Genomic DNA, 20,462 nt, shown 5'->3' with positions numbered 1-20,462 from the left:
TAATGCAAACCTCAGCTGAACACACTCCAGAAACAAATACTACATTTTTGCTTTTGCTCATTTATAAAGTAAACACGAATAGTTTTTATTTTGTCTGGAAATTCAAAACAGCAGTGGATGAGTTTTTGGATATCGGTGCATGGTCAAAGTGAGATTACACAGATGCCCAGAAAACTGCTCCGATTAAAGCATGAGGGACTGATCAGCTTTATAAACCCTAACACATCAGAGATAGTAGACTCAAGCCCAGTCGTGTGTGTTTATAAAGCCGTCGACTAATAAGAAAGAGCACTGACTCCAAACTTTTGAACGGTACTGTAAATCATCGCACAGTTTCTATGATTAATTACACCTGACATTAAAATAGGTAATCATAAAAACATTTACACATTTAATCCCCAAATGAATGCATGAAAGAAGTACATGTTTAATAGGTACTATCAAGGCTAGCATTGCCAATACTAATAGCAATCTATTTATATATTATTATAATAGTAAAATCTATACATTGAATGTGTTAAATAATGTTCTTTGTCATTACTTTTTGTGGGAAACCACATGAGTTTATATTGAATTAAATGGCAGATACAGTTTATTGTGTTAACAAAATACTTTTATAAATATAAAAAAGCCTGAAATACCAGCATTACATTTTCATTTTCACCCTTCAGCGCTTATAATTATTTATTTAAATCATAGCCATTTGAATTGTAGTAATCACATTAGGCCATATCACCATTCCTGTTACCCGCCCCCACATATAAGACCTCTTAAAATGATAATTTAGGGCCCTATTTTAACGATCTGAAACGCAAGTGTCAAAGCGCGAAGCGCCAGTAACTTTGTGGGCGGGTCTCGGCGCTGTTGCTATTTTCCCGGCGGGATAAATGGCTCTTGCGCCCGGCGCAAATCTAAAATGGGTTGATCTGAAGTAGCTTCATTATTCATAGGTGTGGTTTGGGCGTAACGTGAATAAACCAATCCGAGCGTCATCCAACATTCCCTTTAAAAGCAGGTGCGCAAGTTCCATTATGGATTGCTATTATTATGGCGTATTTACCAGGCGCACGCCAGGAGCGGTTCACAGCCGAGGAGACTGATGTTCTTGTAAGAGCAGTGAAAGACAGAGAAGTGAAGTTGTAATGTTGTACATTATGGTAAAGGTGATTTCACAGTCTTTTTTTTTCAGTCTTTCAGTTTTTTCAGTTTTTCAGTCGATTTTTTTTCCTGGTTCTTGACGGACAAACCAATTTGTCAGATGTCCTTAGTCCACTATTGGGCAAACAGGTCTTATCCTTAATTATTACTGTTAGCCTGAATCATTTGTAAGCTAGATTTATGCCTATTTTTTCACATCTTCGTGGCACACCACAATGATTTCCGTCATCTCATGTGTTAATATTTTTTAGTGTAACAATTTATGATTTGCAAAAATAACTGTTGCATCTGTGTAGATTACATGAGCAAAGTGTATGCGCGTTGTGCACGCTATACATTATGGTCAAGCATGCGCCCTTAAAATAGCATAATGAACAACGCGCAACGCGCCACTGACTTTAGACTAGGTTTTTTCTGGTCAGTGGCGCAATTGTTTAATGGAACAGCAAAATAGCACCAGGGATTGTTTGCGCCGGAACACGCCTCCTTTTTTGCGCTGAACCGCCCAGGTAGCGCAAGTGCATTCACTAGTTTAGCGACGTGCTTCTGTGGAGGGAAAAGCGCGCTTTGCGCGGGTGCAAAATAGGAATGACACATGCGTCGGTGTACAAAGTCAATTGCGCTGGGTGCAAGATAGGGCCCTAAGAGTTTTGCTGTAGCACTTAAAGGAACACACCACTATTTTTGAAAATAGGCTCATTTTCCGTCTCCTCTAGAGTTAAACAGTTGAGTTTGACCGTTTTTGAATCCATTCAGCCGATCTCCGGGTCTGGCGGTAGCACTTTTAGCATAGCTTAGCATAGATCATTCAATCCGATTAGACCGTTAGCATCTTGCTCAAAAATGACCAAAAAGAAGAAACGATTAATTTCAACACCCCTAATATCCGCATCTCTATGATCAGATGCTTTCTGAACGGCTGCTTTCTCACCGCTGGGGTTGTGTTGTGTGTTTATTTTGTTATTGAGAGGAAAGTGCGCAGCACATATTCACATATTCATCTAAGCGCTTGCTAACAGTATAACTGCTCACGTATATATCAAGCTTATTTTCACCTCTAAGCAAAGAACGAAAAACAACTTTGCCGTGAGTATATCAGGCCTTAAAGGGATAGTTCACCCACAAATGAAAATTAGCCCATGATTTACTCTCCCTCAAGTCATCCGAGGTGTGTGTGACATTCTTCTTTCAGACGAATATAATCTGAGTTATATTAAAAATGTTCAGGCTAATCCAAGCTTTATAATAGCAGTGATAGTGGCTCTGTTTTTGAAGTCCATAAAAAGTGCATCTGTCTGTCATATAACTGCTCCAGCGGCTCTGGGGTGTTAATAAAGGCCTTCTGAAGCAAATCGACGCGTTTGTGTAAGAAAAATATTCATATTTAAAACTTTATCAAGTACATTTTCGATCGACCGCCTTCTGTGTAAAAGTGTTGAATGTTGAAAGTGAAACTCGAGATGTGTGTGTGACGTCATGACGAGCGGACCTGAGCGTTAGTCTTTCCATCGTAACTTTCAACACTTTCTCCATAAATTGAACAGGGAAGGCGGTCGGCCGAAAGTTTACTTGATAAAGTTTTAAATATGGCTATTTTTCTTACACAAACGCGTCGATTCGCTTCAGAAGGCCTTTATTAACACCCCAGAGCCGCTGGAGCAGTTATATGACGGACAGATGCACTTTTTATGGACTTCAAAAACAGAGCCGCTATTATAAAGCTTGGATTAGCCTGGACTTTTGTAATATAACTCAGATTATATTCGTCTGAAAGAAGAATGTCACACACCTCGGATGACTTGAGGGAGAGGAAATCATGGGCTAATTTTCATTTTTGGGTGAACTATCCCTTTAACACTTTAATGACCTTAAATTTGATCAAAAAGACATTTTGAAGGAGCCTGTTTGGAGCAGGTTCAGATGTAGACTGACTCAAGCCGTGTGGAAACCCCCTCAGGTCTTACTTGTGTAGCGAGTGGGCAGTTTTCCGCAGGCGTCCGTCTCTGGGTGAGCTGCGGGGAGGTTTGGGGGCGAGGACCGGCTGGCCCACGGGGATGAGGGTGTGTGACGTCAGAGCGGCCTGAGACACAAACACAGGGAAGAGTTAGTGAACGTGTGGGAAATAAAACTACTGAAAATAAAATGCTTTATCATTTAAAAGTGATGTATGGAGTTATATTAAAGCTACACTGTGTAACTTTTTTAGTTTATTCTTTGCTAAAAACACTGAGTTCTTTCAAAAATAAATGTGCTCATTAATGTATATTTACTTCTTTCAAGTAATAAAGTATTCTCGTAAGTAGGGATCGACCGATATGGATTTTTTTAGTGATTTTAGTTCAATAAATACGATAAAGGTGTGTGTGTTACTGCCAATATATCAAACACCTACAGCACCTGTGTCTATCATTAATGCAGTAACGCTAAAGCTTATACTGACAACTACAATACAATTTCCAATTTTACAAAATCCAATGAGGAAAGAGGCTGGTGTGAAAGAGCGAGCGAGTTTTAACGAAAGATGCAGTTTGCAGCTCTTATTCCTGCTTTTAACATTTATTTCACACTAGTTTTAGTTTTCTTTTTTATTAATCATTACTTAATGAAAACATCAAAATATAGAGATAATATTGTTTTCCAATTAAATGAAAAGATATGGATAAAGATAAAGATATAAGTTAATTGTTAGGCATTAAAAATATGCTAAATTATTTTTTTAATCACCTGTACATGTACCTTTTTAAAAATCAATTTGAAGGCTTTTAAGACCTGCGCATATATTACATTTAACATATATAATCGCTGCCGTAATAACGGCCCATTTCATATGTTTACGTACTTTTCTTCTTTTTATTTTTTGAACGGTGGTGAAATATATTACTCTTGTAAATACTTGCCAGCATTTCAGTAATGAAAGTCTAGATCTTTAAAATGCATCCAAATTACAGCAAAGCGCAACTGTACGGTGGCCTGGAGGGGTCAAAAAGGATATAAACAGTGAATTTTGAAGTGATCTCATTTTGAAAACTCAAAATATGTGGACTTCGGACGGCAATTAAATCACCACACGTCATTGGTGTTTGTCTATAAACAGGAGGTAATTCGGCCGGGGATTTTAACGCGGGTGGTGGGAGAAAAACACTGACAAAAAATCACTGACTAGCCCCTGACAATAATGAAAATACCTTACGACCCCACAAGAAACAACTACCGTCCGAATAGGGCTTTTGACAGTAGATGGCGCTTATGGAACAGCAGAAATATATTGAAATAGCTTCCTCCCGTAATGATGTTTTGTTCTTTGGCAGCGCATGAAGGCCAATGTTTGTAATATCACCATGCTACTCTAACAAAATATAGTTCACACTTAATTCAAGCACTTTCAAGGACCTGTGTTTGTTTTCAAGTACTTTCCAGGCCTTGAATCCATGTGTCTGAAATTCAAGAACTTTCAAGTACTTTCAAGAAGCGTGGGAACCCTGTTAAATACTTTTTTTCCAACATTCCTAAAGGCCTGTTCACACCTGGACGATTTTTGCGCACATTTATTGTCTACGTTTAACGCCTTGTGACTAAACAAAGGGCGCCAATGTGAGTGTGCACACCGGAAGGCGTAAAAGCGTCATTTTTTTAAAAAACGGCTTGGGTTCGTTTTTTTGATTTGGCGTGGCGCGGCGCGTAAAAAACAGTCCGACCAATGAGATCGGCGCTTTAGTTGACGTGGCTGGAGCGGCTGAAGTTACAGTAAAACACCACTTGGTGGCGCTCAAGCACAAAACACTCTTGCCGAACACACATTGATACGCATCCCGGTGTGCACAGGCCTTAAAATGTTCACTACTCAAATGAAATCGAGGATGCACATTTAATATTCTTCTAATTCATTTATTTTGAGCCTTCTGAAATCAAATAAATGCAGCCTTGGTGGGCAAACGAGACTTCTTTCAACAACCTTAAAGTCTCTTATTGGCCGGTTGTGTGTATTTGATTATTCTCCCTGATTTAGAGCAGAATCTGATATATTTCGCTGTAATGTTTGCTTGATGTCTGTGTATTTCAGGTTTGACTGAGATCTTCCAGCAGCGTTTGAGCCAGTGAAGGAAAGACCTTATCTCAGTCTTTATTAAAAGCATTTTTCCTTCAAGTCATTCGAGGGCAAGCACAACAGCCTCCAGAAGCCCGTTCATTCACTCACAGGGAAGAAAGAAATGACACGGCTTATCATAACAGCCACTAAATACTTTATAATCGGACATACCAAAACACAAGAATTCTTCACATTTCATTCTTGTTTAGACAAGTTTTCATCCGAGCGAGCGCTTGGACTCGGTAAACATATTTTCCATGCTTAAATGCGATTTAATGGCTACCGTTCATTGATTCGAAAGGGGACGAGAAAGCATTCTTTCCGTCTCAGTTCTCTGGCGTTTGATGAATGAGTGGACGGGACGCACCGGTTGGCGGTTCTGAAAGGGCACCTTTCTAATGCTGCCAGGTGGCCATGGGCCAAACCCGTCGCAGAACACAACGGCCCAATAACACACTCCACAATCACAGTGCTTTCCATCTCTGCTCGAACTTCTGTGAACTGAGTCCATCCGCAGATCAACTCAACAAGAAACGGTTTATATCCATCAAATCTTTGTTCAATGGCACTGCTTTTTTAAATAAAGATATATTCATGTGTGATATGATCTGAAAGCAAAACAATTACACTTTTAATATCAGTCAATCGTGCATTTTTAATAGCTTGTAACTTAAAGGGTTAGATCAGCCAAAAATGTAAATTCTGTCATTAATGACTGACCCTCATGTGGTTGGACACCCGTCAGACCTCCGTTCATCTTCAGACACAAATGAAGATATTTTAGTGTAAATCTGATGCTCTGAAAGGCCTCCATTGGCTCAATGCACTTTACACTCTCAAGACCCTTAAAAGACACTAAAGACTAAAGTTACAAAGTCCATCTCACTACAGTGGCTCTACAATAACTTTATGGAGTGACGAGAATAGTTTTTGTGCGCAAAAAAACCCTAAATAACGACTTATATCATGATGACCGATTTCAAAACAAGGCATCATGAAGCTTCGAAGCGTTATGAATCAGTGAGTCGATTCAGCGGTTTGGAGTGTTATGAATCAGTGAGTCGATTCAGCGGTTTGGAGTGTTATGAATCAGTGAGTCGATTCAGCGGTTTGGAGTGTTATGAATCAGTGAGTTGATTCAGCGGTTTGGAGTGTTATGAATCAGTGAGTCGATTCAGCGGTTTGGAGTGTTATGAATCAGTGAGTTGATTCAGCGGTTTGGAGTGTTATGAATCAGTGAGTCGATTCAGCGGTTTGGATCGCCAAAGTCAACTGATTTCAGCAGTTTGACACGCGATCCGAATCATTATTCGACTCGTTGATTCATAACGCTTCGAAGCTTCATGAGGCCGTGTTTTGAAATCGTCATCACTATATAAGTCGTTATTTAGGTTTTTTTTGCGCACAAAAACTATTCTCGTCGCTTCATAAAGTTATTGTAGAGCCGCTGTAGTGAGATGGACTTTGTATCGACGTCTTTAGTGTCTTTTAAGGGTCTTGAGAGTGTAAAGTGCATTGAACCAATGGAGGCCTTTCAGAGCATCAACTTTACACTAAAATATCTTCATTTGTGTCTGAAGATGAACGGAGGTCTGACGGGTGTCCAACCACATGAGGGTCAGTCATTAATGACAGAATTTTCATTTTTGGGTGAACTAACCCTTTAAGTAATTAGAATTGTATTATCAATGCATATTTGTAATTTTAACAGAACTTAGGGCTGGTGGTGCTCGAGACATTGGTCATTCATACCCTTTTCCACCAGCATGAAGCGGGTGCTAGTTCAGAGCCAGTGCTAGTGGCGGTTCGTGGGTTGGCTCGCCGTAATCTGTATAGACGGAGATTACAATCGAGCAGCTGTTAGCTCCATTAGCTGCGATTTCCAAAATGGCGGTCACAAGTTTGTGTTGGTCTTGTTGGTCACGGTGACCCTGACGCAAGCGGTTCTTACTTCTAGACCAGCAATGTTTTGGTGCTACTTAACTCTCTCGAGTCGGCAGTCGCGCCGGCGCGATCGGCTCGCTTTTTTTCTTCTCAGTGCCAAAGAGACTAAAATAAAAAGTTTTTTATCATTCAGGCAAGTGTTATACATCATTATAATCTGTTAAGTTTCAATTTGTTTGTTTACAGTCACAATAAAAACATTGTTTTGCTTTTTGCAAAATCAAATCGAAAACAAATATTCTAGGGGTGTGCATTGGCACTGCCCTCACAATTCGATTCGATTACGATTCACCAGGTAACGATTCGATTCAATTCGATTCTACGATGCATCAAAATTCTACTGCACACAACAAGGCAAATTTTTAATCAGTCATGAGGCAATACAAGCAGTCAGATATTGAACAACAGATTGTATTGGCTGCTATGTGTGTATTATCACTCTCCTGTATCTTTGACATAAATGTCATTAAATAAAATAAAATTTAATGGTACAGGGTATTGGATATGGCATTTCCAAACCTGAAAAAGAAAACATAAATCACTGCTTTCAGTGCTTTGAAGGAGAAATGTTTCTCTTTGCTCTGCTTTAGAACCATTTGAAATTATATAGAGCAATAATAACCAACTAAGCCAACTTTTTCCAGCAGTTCATAAGTGGGTTTTTTTTTACACACAGTAAAAAGCTCTAAGACAGGGCACTTCATGAACTCCTGTGCAAATATTAATCCGTAATTACAGTCACACTATTGTAACAACAACCACCACCCAGGCACCCAGCAATACAAATATTCAGTGCAACACACACAGTAACGTTGACACTAGGGACTCGTCAATTCTCGTGCTTGATTTTAGTGTGGCAGGCGCGTTAGCAGGGCGTAAGCAGCGCATATTTTTTTCGGCGCCCATGTTAACAGATTAGAGCATTCACATCACACGCAGAGGCGGCGCGGCAGCGCATCGCAGGAGCAGAAGCAGCAGTGCCGCGATCGTTTCGGCGCCGAGTCTATTTTTGCCGCGCTGCTCACACTGATTTAAAGCCACAGTGGATTGTTCTTGATCAAAACTGACCAGATTAACATGGAAAATAACAAATTTCACCATGAAATCATGTAGTGAAGTGCCCCGTGTGTTTCACAATCACAGCATATGCTGCCCATCATAAATCAAAGAAGCACGAGACAGACGGGGCTCGGAGGAGAAGACTGGAAAATGTGACATAATGTACAATATTTGTCTGTATTTGCAATATCTGCGCGAGACAAACGCTGCCAGTGTGAATCCGCAATGGGGGAGCGTGCTCCGGCTCTCCATACCCACCGCTCCGCATGCGCTGTGAAGCCAGCGTCAGAATCCGACATGTGCCCAGATGTCCGCTTTCCAAGCTTTAGGTGCGTTTTTAATCACCCGTCTATCACGGTCATCTCCCTCCGCCTCAGCCATCTTGATTGTTGTTGTTATGACCCTGGAAGTAATTGAAACTTCGCAACTTTATTGTCCAACTCAAGGCCAGAAAATAAACGGTGACATAATCGATTATGGCACTTTGCCGCATCGATGCGGAATCGTGCATGCCCCGCATTGCGATGCATCGCTGAATCGATTATTGTTGACACCACTAAAATATTCTGTGTTTGTGTAATCTGGTTGAAAAGTGATAGATGTCAGTCTTTCGCGAGCCACTTCTTTATCCGCTAATGCGACCACGCCCACGGAGCGCACGCTCTTTCAGATTCAAATACTGACGATCCAGAGTCAACGCCCACATCAACTCATACAAACACATCTAGTGAAGCGCTGTAACTTTACTTCAGCTACATCGCTTTGACACGCGTTGAGGAATAATTAACCTCATGAAAAGCTGTTCATTTCTGAAAGCAACAGATTCAGGGCTGATTGTAAGGTAGGTTAGCATCTGTGATTATTAAACGCAAAAAGATTGTTTAAATATGAAACCTGCTGCAACATTAAATGTCATACACGCAAGACTGTTTAGACAAGATTTATTTGGCCTGTTTTGGACAGATTATAACGTGTTTATTGTAAAAGAGCCTAGTGTCACAGTAATAAAGCTTTTATTCGCAAATGTCTGCTCAGATGCTATAAATATAGTACAAGTCAAACGTATTTTGCTTCATACTGATGTTTAAATATTATAGCCTAATGTTATTTTTTTTATTTAATATCAAAGTTTGTTTTGTCAAGTTAATATCGAGTTTTGTTTTGTAGAAAGTGCATTTTTTGGTTTGTAGAAAGTGAATTGCTTTCTTTAAAGTGAATTTCGTTTTGTATAAATTGTATCTTAATTTTTATTATTTATTATTTAATTTTTTAGCATGAGACTACTTTCAAAAACAAAAAATTGTAAAAAAAAAAATTGTAGAAAAAATGCTCTTAGTAATTTTTGTCTTATTTCTAGTCTAAATATTTAAACATTCTTAAATCAAGATGCATTTACTAGATAAGTACAATATATAATATATAATATATGTAATTTGTCCTGTTGCTCTCAGTCACACCTGAAGCTCCTTCATTATGCAGCTCATTATGCGGGATATTATGTTCTTTTGTCCTCTCAGGTGATCTCCATCATTATTCATTAGATATCACGCCTCCTCCCATACTGGCTTTGTGAAGAAAAACTCATTTACTCAAATACACATTTTAAATCAGTGTATTTAAACCAGGCAAAGACTGTACCACCTGCGCCAGCTGAGGAAATTCAGGGTTTCACCAGCCATCCTGAAAACTTTCTATCGAGGGGCGATAGAAAGTGTCCTGACTCAGTGCATCACAGCGTGGTACGGGAACAGCACCAGTCACGACTGCAAAGCCCTGCAAAGAGTGGTGCGCTTATCCGAGCGCATCTCAGGCTCAGCTCTCCCGTCTCTGCAGGACATCTACACCAAACGCTGCAGAGGTAGAGCTACTAAAATCATCAGAGACATTAATCACCCTGCAAACTCTCACTTCACCCTGCTGCCATCTGGTAAGCGCTTCCGTAGCCTGATGGCAAAGACTGAAAGACTCAGGAGGAGTTTCTTCCCCCAGGCCATCAGACTCCTGAACTCAGTCACGTGACTCACTTCACCCCCGCACACACATAAACATACAGTCTTTTAACATTAACATCCACATACTGCCATTGCACTGCACTTTACGTTCCTATTGTTACTGCGTAACAACCTGTAATAAACCTTGCACATTATACTTCTTTATATATACATATTATATATTTTATGTTAACCACTTATTTTTAAGTCTACAGTTTATCTCACTTATCATATCCACATATTTTTTATATTTTTATTTTTATCTTATTTCCTATTTTTATCTTTTACTTGATTTATTTATAATTCTACTTATGTTAATACTTTTTATTCTAATTTTATTCTATTTCTATTTAATTTCTTGTAACTGTTATTTGCACTGTCCATGGAGCGGACCTGTTTACATTTCACTGCCAGTTGTATATTGTGTATATAACTGTGTATGTGACAAATAAAACTCTTGAATCTTGAATCTTGAATCTTGTTTTATGTGAATGAGTAGACTCAATGATTCTCACATCAGTTTGAAGCAAAAACTCTAGGCAAATACACCCATTAGTCAAAAGTCTTGTGGACACATATCTATTGTGTGTTTTGAGGCCTTCATTTAAAAAAAAAACATTGTTTTCTCAAAAACTGTGCATAAACATTTTTCTCTCAAAAATACAAGCATGTACGTACATGTTGCTCACATATTATGGTAGCCCAGTTTGTGCTGAATACAGTGTAATTACACTTTTGCCATTAATGTGTTTATAAGCAACTAAAAAAAAACACAAAATGTCAGAGCATTTCAAAACTTCTAAAGGGCCCCAAAACAGCTCAGACTCCAGAGGGTTAAGAACCACTTTTCCTGGTTCAGAGCTGGTGCTTTGGGTGTCGAAACACAAATTCTTATGATGAGATAATAATACTACTACTAATTCTACACTGCAAAACATGCTTTTCTTACTTGGTATTTTTGTCTTGTTTTCAGTCCAAATATCAAAACAATCTTACATTAAGAAGCATTTACTAGACAAGCCAAAATTTTTGTCTTGTTTTGGGGGAAAATAACTCAAAATTAAGGGAGTTTTTTGCTTAAAATAAAATCTGCCAATGGGGTAAGAAAAATAATCTTGTTTTCTGTTTGAATTAATATTATTTTGCTTACCCCATTGGCAGATTATTTTGCTTATTTTTGCTTAACTCCCTTAATTTTGAGTTATTTCCCCCCAAAACAAGACAAAAACTTTTGCTTGTCTAGTAAATGCTTCTTAATGTAAGATTTTTTAGATATTTGGACTGAAAACAAGACAAAAATACTAAGTAAGAAAAGCATTTTTTGCAGTGCATACACAAGTAAGAAAGTTCAACATCACTAGTTTGCCAAACTCAAGTCCTGAAGCTTTGTGCATTTTCGGCAGTGTAGAAGCAGTGAAAACATGTTTGAAAGTGGCTCAAAAGAAGAGCAGTGCTTCATGGGGAGGTTTAGGGAGTATCCACTGATACAGGACTGACTCATAAACAGCACAAACATACACACACTAACACACACTCTTCAGTCAGTAATGCAGGGCCTCCTCCGAGGGTCGCGTGGCTTAATGAAGCCCTCTGAGGACTGATTGCTTCACAGCACCAGGGAAGAGAAGGTTTTCCCATAATCCCCTGCAGAACTCAACTCGTGCCAAGAAAAACAAATCTCCAATTGCATTAATTAGAGACGTACGTCAACACGGTGACATCAGTGCAGCTGAAATGCGACACTATTATAAATGTGCATGCTAAGTCAGAAGACGCCATGTTTACAGGATCTGATGTAAGTGTGAGATGCACAGCTGAAAGAGAAACATGAGCAGATCACATTTCAGGACACGGACCACATTCTACTGAAGAAACGGGTTTTCATGAGAGATTTTGGGTCCTTTATCCTTAAAAAGAAAGTCAATGGTAAGAGTAATTGAGCATTTAGCATTAGAGGCATGCACACTTTCATGGGACAGGGTTCAACATGAGGGTCAGTGGGAGAGTTTCAGTTTTTAAAGCTGATATCGAATAAAATATAAATATTAGTTGAAAAACTTAGAAATTAGACGCTGCATTGGCAATTAACTGAAATAGTTTAAAGTTGAAACAAACAAAAAAATTAGATGGAAATACATAAAAACTAAAACTGAACGTATTATACGTATAAAACAAATAGAATGACAAAATCACATGACGAAATTACTAAAAATTAAACTAATATATTCAAAATATTAAGAAACCTATTAAAAATTCATTGTTTTCTGATGTTTTAAACATTGCTTCATATCCGTATTTTCCAGAATATGTCACATTTTTCAAATGTGCTGCAATTTATATTCCAAAGTAATTTACATAACGTAAATCAAAAAGCAAATACTTTACATTTGGTTTCAATTTAAGGTATGAATGTGGTATTTAACTATCATACAAAGTTTAGGGCTTCATCTAGTTGCTTAATGCCAGAAACATCATTGAAAAAGAACTTTAATGACAGAAATATAACAATCTGAAAATAAAGATGCTGAAATATGAAGTCAGAAATGTTTGGTGTAAAAAACATTTTTTTTAATCTGTGAGATATTTTTCTTCTTGGCAACAAAAGTTAGCATTTTTTAACCCTTCTCCGGTCTTCTGGGTCTTTTCTGACCCCAAAGGGCGTTTGCTCAAATTAAAAAAATGTTTTATTAGACTTTACTTTTAAAGACTTTGTACGGTGGTCAACACTCTCTAGATCTACAAATAAAAAGATAAATTGGATTGATATCTGTTTTTATGTTCGTATGACAAAAAAAAGTCACACTCCACAAAAGTCCACAATGCAAAATGATCACGCTCGCTCGCTCACTCACTCACGCACGCACGCACGCTCGCTCGCTCGCACGCACGCACGCACACACACACACACACACACACAAAAATCCAATGTTTGAAATAAATGATAAACTCTAAAGACTCCAGCTTTTTTCTTGTTCAGGTTTGATTGTAATCATAATGTAACCTCATCGAAAAAAAATTTTTTTCAGGACAAAAAAATTCTAAACTTTGACAAAATTAATTAATGTTAATTGTTATAAATTTGAATTCATAACATTTAGATATGAATCCAACTGAAAACTAGTTGTGGAAAGTGTCTGCAGAAATTTACTGGTAAAAGTTTTTAACTGTATTTTCCAAAAGATGGGCAAAAATCTTACACTAAACCATTATTTAAACCAAATTATCGATGTTATCCCCACGAATGAAAGCTAGAAATTTGGGTCTTTTATAAAGTTCATTTTACATAAAAAACTGATTTTGTGAGAAAATCCATTAAAACAATTTTTTTTGTATTTATTTATTTAAATTTAACAATTATTATAAATACTCCAAAAACTGCACAGATGTTGAGTAAAAACATTAATAAACAGAGTCAAATTATATTTGTTAAAAGAAAAAACAATTGTTTTGTTACAAAATGTCATTGTGTTGCCTGGGGTCTGTGGAGACCCCAAAGAGCCTGAGTGTAATTCCCAAACGAAGACCGGTTAAACAAACGGTTTAATATACAAACAAACTGAAATATTTATTACAAAGATAACAATAAATCATTTTTTAAATAAGCTTCTTTTAATTTTATTACTAAACCAAAATGTGTCAGCAAATGAACATTCAGGTAGAGTGTAGATACATGTTAATCATTTGCCAAAAACTTTTTACAAATATTGAACTGTTCACACGCTGGTAGTTTGTTTAACTTTAAATAAATGTGTTTTACGTAGGTTTGTAATGAATGCCACTACACTATAATTTATTTCTGTTATATACTTGTACACTACTAATACTAATGTTTTATTGCTATTCTGTTGGGAATAGAGAGAGAAGAGAACTAAAGGGAACTAAAATACACGTTTATAGTCTTTATAAATGCAAGCATTTTACATTATTTATGAATGTAATAATAAAATGTGACTTACACACGATGCAACAAAAAAATGTTCTCCCAAAAGATTCGGTGGACTGTTTACATGAGACGTTATCTAAACCCATCTGGTGTTTATTTGTGCTTTTTTGAGCTTTCAGTCGGACTCATTTTGTGACATGTTTGTCTCCCGCATCAGATTCGTAATGTTGCCAGTTATAGTAACTGCGACGTTCGTTTTTGTTAAAGTTCTTTGTTGATAATTTTTATATTCATTTATTTATTTTTCTGTAGGTCGGACATGCAGTAGTTTAACCTAATTTATGTCCTATACGATTTCAACAGCTGTGAATGATGAATTCAATTCATTTATTTTGAAAAACACAAAATTAACAATAAAATGCACCCAAATTATTAATAAAAAACAAGATATAGTACAGTGAAACATGAATGAAAGCATTCACGACGTGCGCGCATCATTACTAGTAGATAAATACTAAACGCATAGATATTTCAGATGATTAAGGAAAGATACCATAATCACAGAGGTATAAATATTAACAAAAGTATAATTAAAGTAGACTGTGGGTAATTGTTACTTAACCAATTTGAAGCAGTTGTTTAACTTTTTTTTTATATCTAACTTACGAAAAACAAAATGCTCTCCAGCAGCTTGAATGTTCCCTGTTGCCATGGCAACTCTTAACGGCAAACAGGACTTATACAGTTTTATAAAAGCTATTTATTATTTGTTGTAAAGTGTAAGAATCACCTCAGAAAAATAAATTGAAGCCTAGGACAAACGCTGACAAGATGAGATGCTGTAGCCAGGCTATGTCTGTGGCATTATTCCAACATTATGTTCATAACTTGTTACGAAATAAAACGTTTAATAGCTCAGAAAAATGAACTTGTCAACATTAGGCTGGTGTGAGCGCGGCACACACTCTTCAGTTGTGGAGGTGTGTGTGTTGTATATCTCGTCACAGACAGACGTACACTCACAGTTCTCAGATCAGGTCGTTTACATGGTGGAGTTTTTCGTTTGATCGGTTCATGGAAAGGTTTATTCCACCCCTCTCAAACCCATTACAGTGTCATTCGGTTTGGCCATTTTTATTCCGACTGAGGTGTTTATATGGAGCATTTTCATTCGGATTGGACTTTTAAACCGATTGCAGTGCTCCATGTAAACACACCTAATGTGTACTAGTCTGAGCAGTTATGATGGAGCCCTATAGATAAAGAAGCACTCGTTGTGTTTGAGTTAGTGATGCACCGATCATGATTTTACATGGCCGATTCCGATTAATTTTTTTTACACAATAAAAGAATAAAGTATACATGAACAAGATGTTTATTTGGTATTTAACAGGCTAAATTGGCTTTTGGCTAATGAAAACAAGTCCGCAATCTGAAATTAACAGGAAATTGAATTGGAAATGAAAAGGCTGAAAGGTGAAATTAAAGGCAACATCTGCATATTCTGCAATCCAAACAAAGATGTTACTTAAATCAGCATTTGTTTTTAAATTCAGTGTAAAGAAAAAAAGTCTTTACCAGTGAAATTAAATAAAACCAAAGTATATAATTGTTCCAAAATGTTAAATCAAATAATGTTTAGTGCAACGAAAAAAACTAAGATGCTACAGCAAGTGCTTTTTAAATCAAATTAAGTCAATGTCATTTTAAGGTAAAATAAAAGGTAACACTTTAGAATAATGGTCATTAGTTAACATTAGTTAATGTATTAACTAACATGAACTAACCATGAGCAGTGCATTTGTTACTGTATTTGTTCATCTTTGTTAACGTTAGTTAATATAAATCCAGCTGTTCATGGTTTGTTCATGTTAGTTCACACTGCATTAACTAATGTTAACAAGATTTTAAAGGTCCCCTTCTTCGCGATTCCATTGTTCAAACTTTAGTTAGTGTGTAATGTTGCTGTTAGAGCATAAATAATACCTGTAAAATTATAAAGCTCAAAGTTCAATGCCAAGCGAGATATTTTATTTAACAGAAGTTCCCTTTCAAAGCCTACAGCGAACGGCTGGCTTGGACTACATCCTGGTACTTCCTTCTTTAATTACGTCAGTAGAGCAGTAGAACAGACTAACCTCCGCCCACAAAGAAACGCGAAAAAGGGGGCGCGGTCTTGTTGCTGTCCCACGTGGAGAAGCGGACGTGTCGCGTGGAGAAAAGGAACTGTTGCGTTGAGTGTGTTTATCGCCATGTCATCGAGACGCTGTTATTTTCATCCAGGAGTCAAATCACCTTTGTTTGGCTTTCCCAGGGACGCTGTAGAGATTATTGAACGCATACATCTCTCCGTTAAGAGGCGTGACCTTTCCAACGTGCGCTAAGCTGCTGTCGAATCACAACACAGGAACCGCTTTCACGTGCGCTAAGCTGCTGTCGAATCACAACACAGGAACCGCTTTCACGTGCGCTAAGCTGCTGTCGAATCACAACACAGGAACCGCTTTCACGTGCGTTAAGCTGTGGTCGAATCACAGCACAGGAACCGCTTGCACAATCAGAACTCGTTACGTGTTTCTGAAGGAGGGACTTTATAGAACAAGGAAATCACCAGCCGTTTTTAGGACAGTGGAAACAGCGGTATACAGATAAGTAAATAGTGTGAAAAATACAGTGTTTTTTTACACGCGAAACATGAACACATGTTATATTGCACACTGTAAACACAATCAAAGCTTCAAAAAAACACGAAGAACGGGACCTTTAATAATGCATTAGTGAATGTTGAAATTAACATTAACAAAGATTAATAAACGCTTTATAAGTGCAGTTCATTATTAGTTAATGTTAACTAATGTCGTTAACTAATGTTAACTAATGACCATTATTCTACAGTGTTACCAGATAAAAATGTTCATCCTATAGGCTACAGAACTGATAGTATTTCATTTCTAAAGTGCAGCATGTTCTTCTTTAGGCTACAAAAAGAAGTATTTCGGCTTTGTCACAAGTTAGTTTCGTTCTCAAACGATCCAACACGTGAGAAGCTGAGCTGAACAAACGCTCACTATCTACACTTGTGCTGAGCTCGCGCAACTTCAGCTCGCGCAACTTCAGCTCGCGCAACTTCAGCTCGCGCAACTTCAGCTCGCGCAACTTCAGCTCGCTCAACTTCAGCTCGCTCAACTTCAGCTCGCTCAACTTCAGCTCGCGCAACTTCAGCTCGCGCAACTTCAGCTCGCTCAACTTCAGCTCGCGCAACTTCAGCTCGCTCAACTTCAGCTCGCTCAACTTCAGCTCGCTCAACTTCAGCTCGCGCAACTTCAGCTCGCGCAACTTCAGCTCGCTCAACTTCAGCTCGCGCAACTTCAGCTCGCCCAACTTCAGCTCGCCCAACTTCAGCTCGCTCAACTTCAGCTCGCTCAACTTCAGCTCGCCCAACTTCAGCTCGCTCAACTTCAGCTCGCCCAACTTCAGCTCGCCCAACTTCAGCTCGCCCAACTTCAGCTCGCGCAACTTCAGCTCGCTCAACTTCAGCTCGCTCAACTTCAGCTCGCCCAACTTCAGCTCGCGCAACTTCAGCTCGCTCAACTTCAGCTCGCCCAACTTCAGCTCGCGCAACTTCAGCTCGCCCAACTTCAGCTCGCCCAACTTCAGCTCGCTCAACTTCAGCTCGCTCAACTTCAGCTCGCGCAACTTCAGCTCGCTCAACTTCAGCTCGCGCAACTTCAGCTCGCCCAACTTCAGCTCGCCCAACTTCAGCTCGCCCAACTTCAGCTCGCCCAACTTCAGCTCGCCCAACTTCAGCTCGCGCAACTTCAGCTCGCCCAACTTCAGCTCGCCCAACTTCAGCTCGCCCAACTTCAGCGCGCGCAACTTCAGCTCGCTCAACTTCAGCTCGCCCAACTTCAGCTCGCCCAACTTCAGCTCGCCCAACTTCAGCTCGCCCAACTTCAGCTCGCCCAACTTCAGCTCGCTCAACTTCAGCTCGCGCAACTTCAGCTCGCGCAACTTCAGCTCGCTCAACTTCAGCTCGCGCAACTTCAGCTCGCTCAACTTCAGCTCGCTCAACATCAGCTCGCCCAACTTGAGCTTGCGCAACTTCAGCTCGCGCAGGAAAGCAGCTCTTCATTCCCTTCAGCATCTCGTCTCTTCAACTTCAACTTCAACTTTATTTACTTATAAAGCACTTTCAACACCACAAGTGGAACCAAAGTGCTGTACAGGAGGTATAAAAGAAAAAGTAAAAAACACAAAGACACAAAAACAATACAAACATATAATACACAATTTAAGAAGCATTATCAAATGCTAAGGAAAACAAATAAGTTTTAAGCGCACTCTGAAAAACACCCAAAGAAGGACAGGTTTTTACAGACAGAGGAAGGTTATTCCAAAGCCTAGGAGCTGCAACAGAGAAAGCCCGGTCACCTTTACATTTTAAACGTGTTCGTGGAACCGCAAGAAGCAACTGATCATTTGAGCGCATAGACCTGCTGGATTGACAGCGGCTGATTAAATCAGTAACATACTCAGGGGCTAGACCATGCAGAGACTTAAAAACATACAACAGCGCTTTGTACTGAATTCTATATCGTATGGGTAACCAATGCAGTTTCCTTAAAACTGGAGTAATATGTTCTCTCTTCTTAGTGCCAGTTAAAAGTCTGGCAGCTGAATTCTGAACAAGCTGCAAACGGGAGAGGGAAGCCTGACTGACACCCAGATACAACACATTACAATAATCCAAACGCGATGACACAAAGGCATGAACAACCTTCTCCATATCATTAACAGTAAGGATAGATTTCAATTTAGATATTAATCTAAGATAAAAGAAGCTATTCTTAACGACAGCGTTGATTTGCTGCTCAAATTTCAGCTCAGAGTCAAAAATGACACAAAGGTTTCTTACGCTAGACAGTTTTTTCCCAGGAAACAACCCCAGGCAATCATCATCCACACACCCCTTATTTCCAAATATAATAATCTCAGTCTTATCCTCATTTAATTGGAGAAAGTTTTTCGCAAGCCAGGACTTAACTTCTGCCAAACATGCATGAAGAGACTGAATGGCACATTCATGCCCATGTTTCAGTGGTAGATACATTTGAGAATCATCCGCATAAAGATGATATTGAATCCCAAATTTCTCAAAGATAGAACCTAGAGGGAGCATATAAAGGGAAAATAGAATTGGTCCCAGTATTGAGCCCTGTGGAACCCCACAAACAAGGAGGGCAACGGAAGAAAAATAATCCCCTACGCAAACTGAAAAAGTCCTATCTTTCAAATAGGAAGAGAACCAATTCAGGGCTAAGCCCTGAATACCAATCTGATCCCTAAGACGATCAATGAGAATGCTATGATCAACTGTATCAAATGCAGCTGCAAGATCTAACATCAGTAAGACAACACGGTTCCCAGAATCAACAGCTCGAAGGATATCATTAGACACTCTCAAAAGAGCCGATTCTGTACTATGACCAACTCTAAAACCTGATTGAAATCTATCGTAAATATTATTCCTAATTAAAAAGTCATTAAGCTGTACGTTCACAATTTTTTCTAGTATCTTAGAAATAAATGGCAATTTTGAGATCGGACGAAAACTACTCATGTCATATGGGTCTAAGGTGCGTTTTTTTAAAAGGGGCTGAATAACCGCGTGCTTAAAACTAGCTGGAACAACACCAGATGACAAACTAATATTCATAATAGACAGAATACTTGGGCCAATTGAATCAAGTACGTGCTTAAACAGAGAAGAAGGGAGCACATAACCAGGAGACCTAGTGTGCTTCATGTGAGCAGTTATGTCCTTAAGCTGCTGCAAAGAAACGGGCATGAAACTTGTCAATTGGTTCTGAGGGGCAACAGAAACAATAAAATCATCGCCAACAGATGAAATTTGGGATCTAATTCCATCAACCTTACCAATACATTTTTTTAAAAACTCTTCACACATGTCAGAACAGCATTTACGGTAGAAAAAAGTACTCTAGAATTATTACAGTTTCTGGAGATGATGTCAGAGAAATAATTTGATCTAGCCAATTTAACAGCTCTTTGATACTCGTTCAAACGGGTCTTCAAGATGTCATAAGATACTTGTAATTTATCTTTAACCCATTTGCGTTCAGCCTTCCTACACTCCTGCCTAAGAGCACGGGTAGAACTGTTCAACCAGGGCTGCGATTTTTCTTTTCTCCCCCTGACTTTGACAGGAGCCACAGCATCTAAAATCTCTAGGCAAGAAGAGTTAAACTGATCGACCAACTCTTCTAAACCCATACAAGAAGAGTATGACTCGGTCAATGAAAATAGAGGAGAAACATTA

The 20,462-nt window shown here is 38.7% G+C and overlaps 1 protein-coding gene across 1 annotated transcript in view; it reads right to left on the bottom strand.

Moving 5' to 3' along the window:
• The window catches only part of ttll5 (tubulin tyrosine ligase-like family, member 5), a 241,876-nt gene that overhangs the window by 34,493 nt on the left and 186,921 nt on the right, over positions 1 to 20,462 (bottom strand). Inside the window, exon 29 of the mRNA XM_079833468.1 lies at positions 3,123 to 3,238. Within this exon, the coding sequence (XP_079689594.1) occupies positions 3,123 to 3,238 (116 nt within the window). The remainder of the gene's footprint in view (positions 1 to 3,122; positions 3,239 to 20,462) is intronic.

This window comes from Gobio gobio (genome assembly GCF_949357685.1).
Source record: "Gobio gobio genome assembly, chromosome: 13".
In the NCBI taxonomy this organism is placed as follows: Eukaryota; Metazoa; Chordata; class Actinopteri; order Cypriniformes; family Gobionidae; genus Gobio; species Gobio gobio.
The sequence above is the reverse complement of the archived record's forward strand: the minus strand, read 5'-3'. Positions and strand labels throughout refer to the sequence as shown.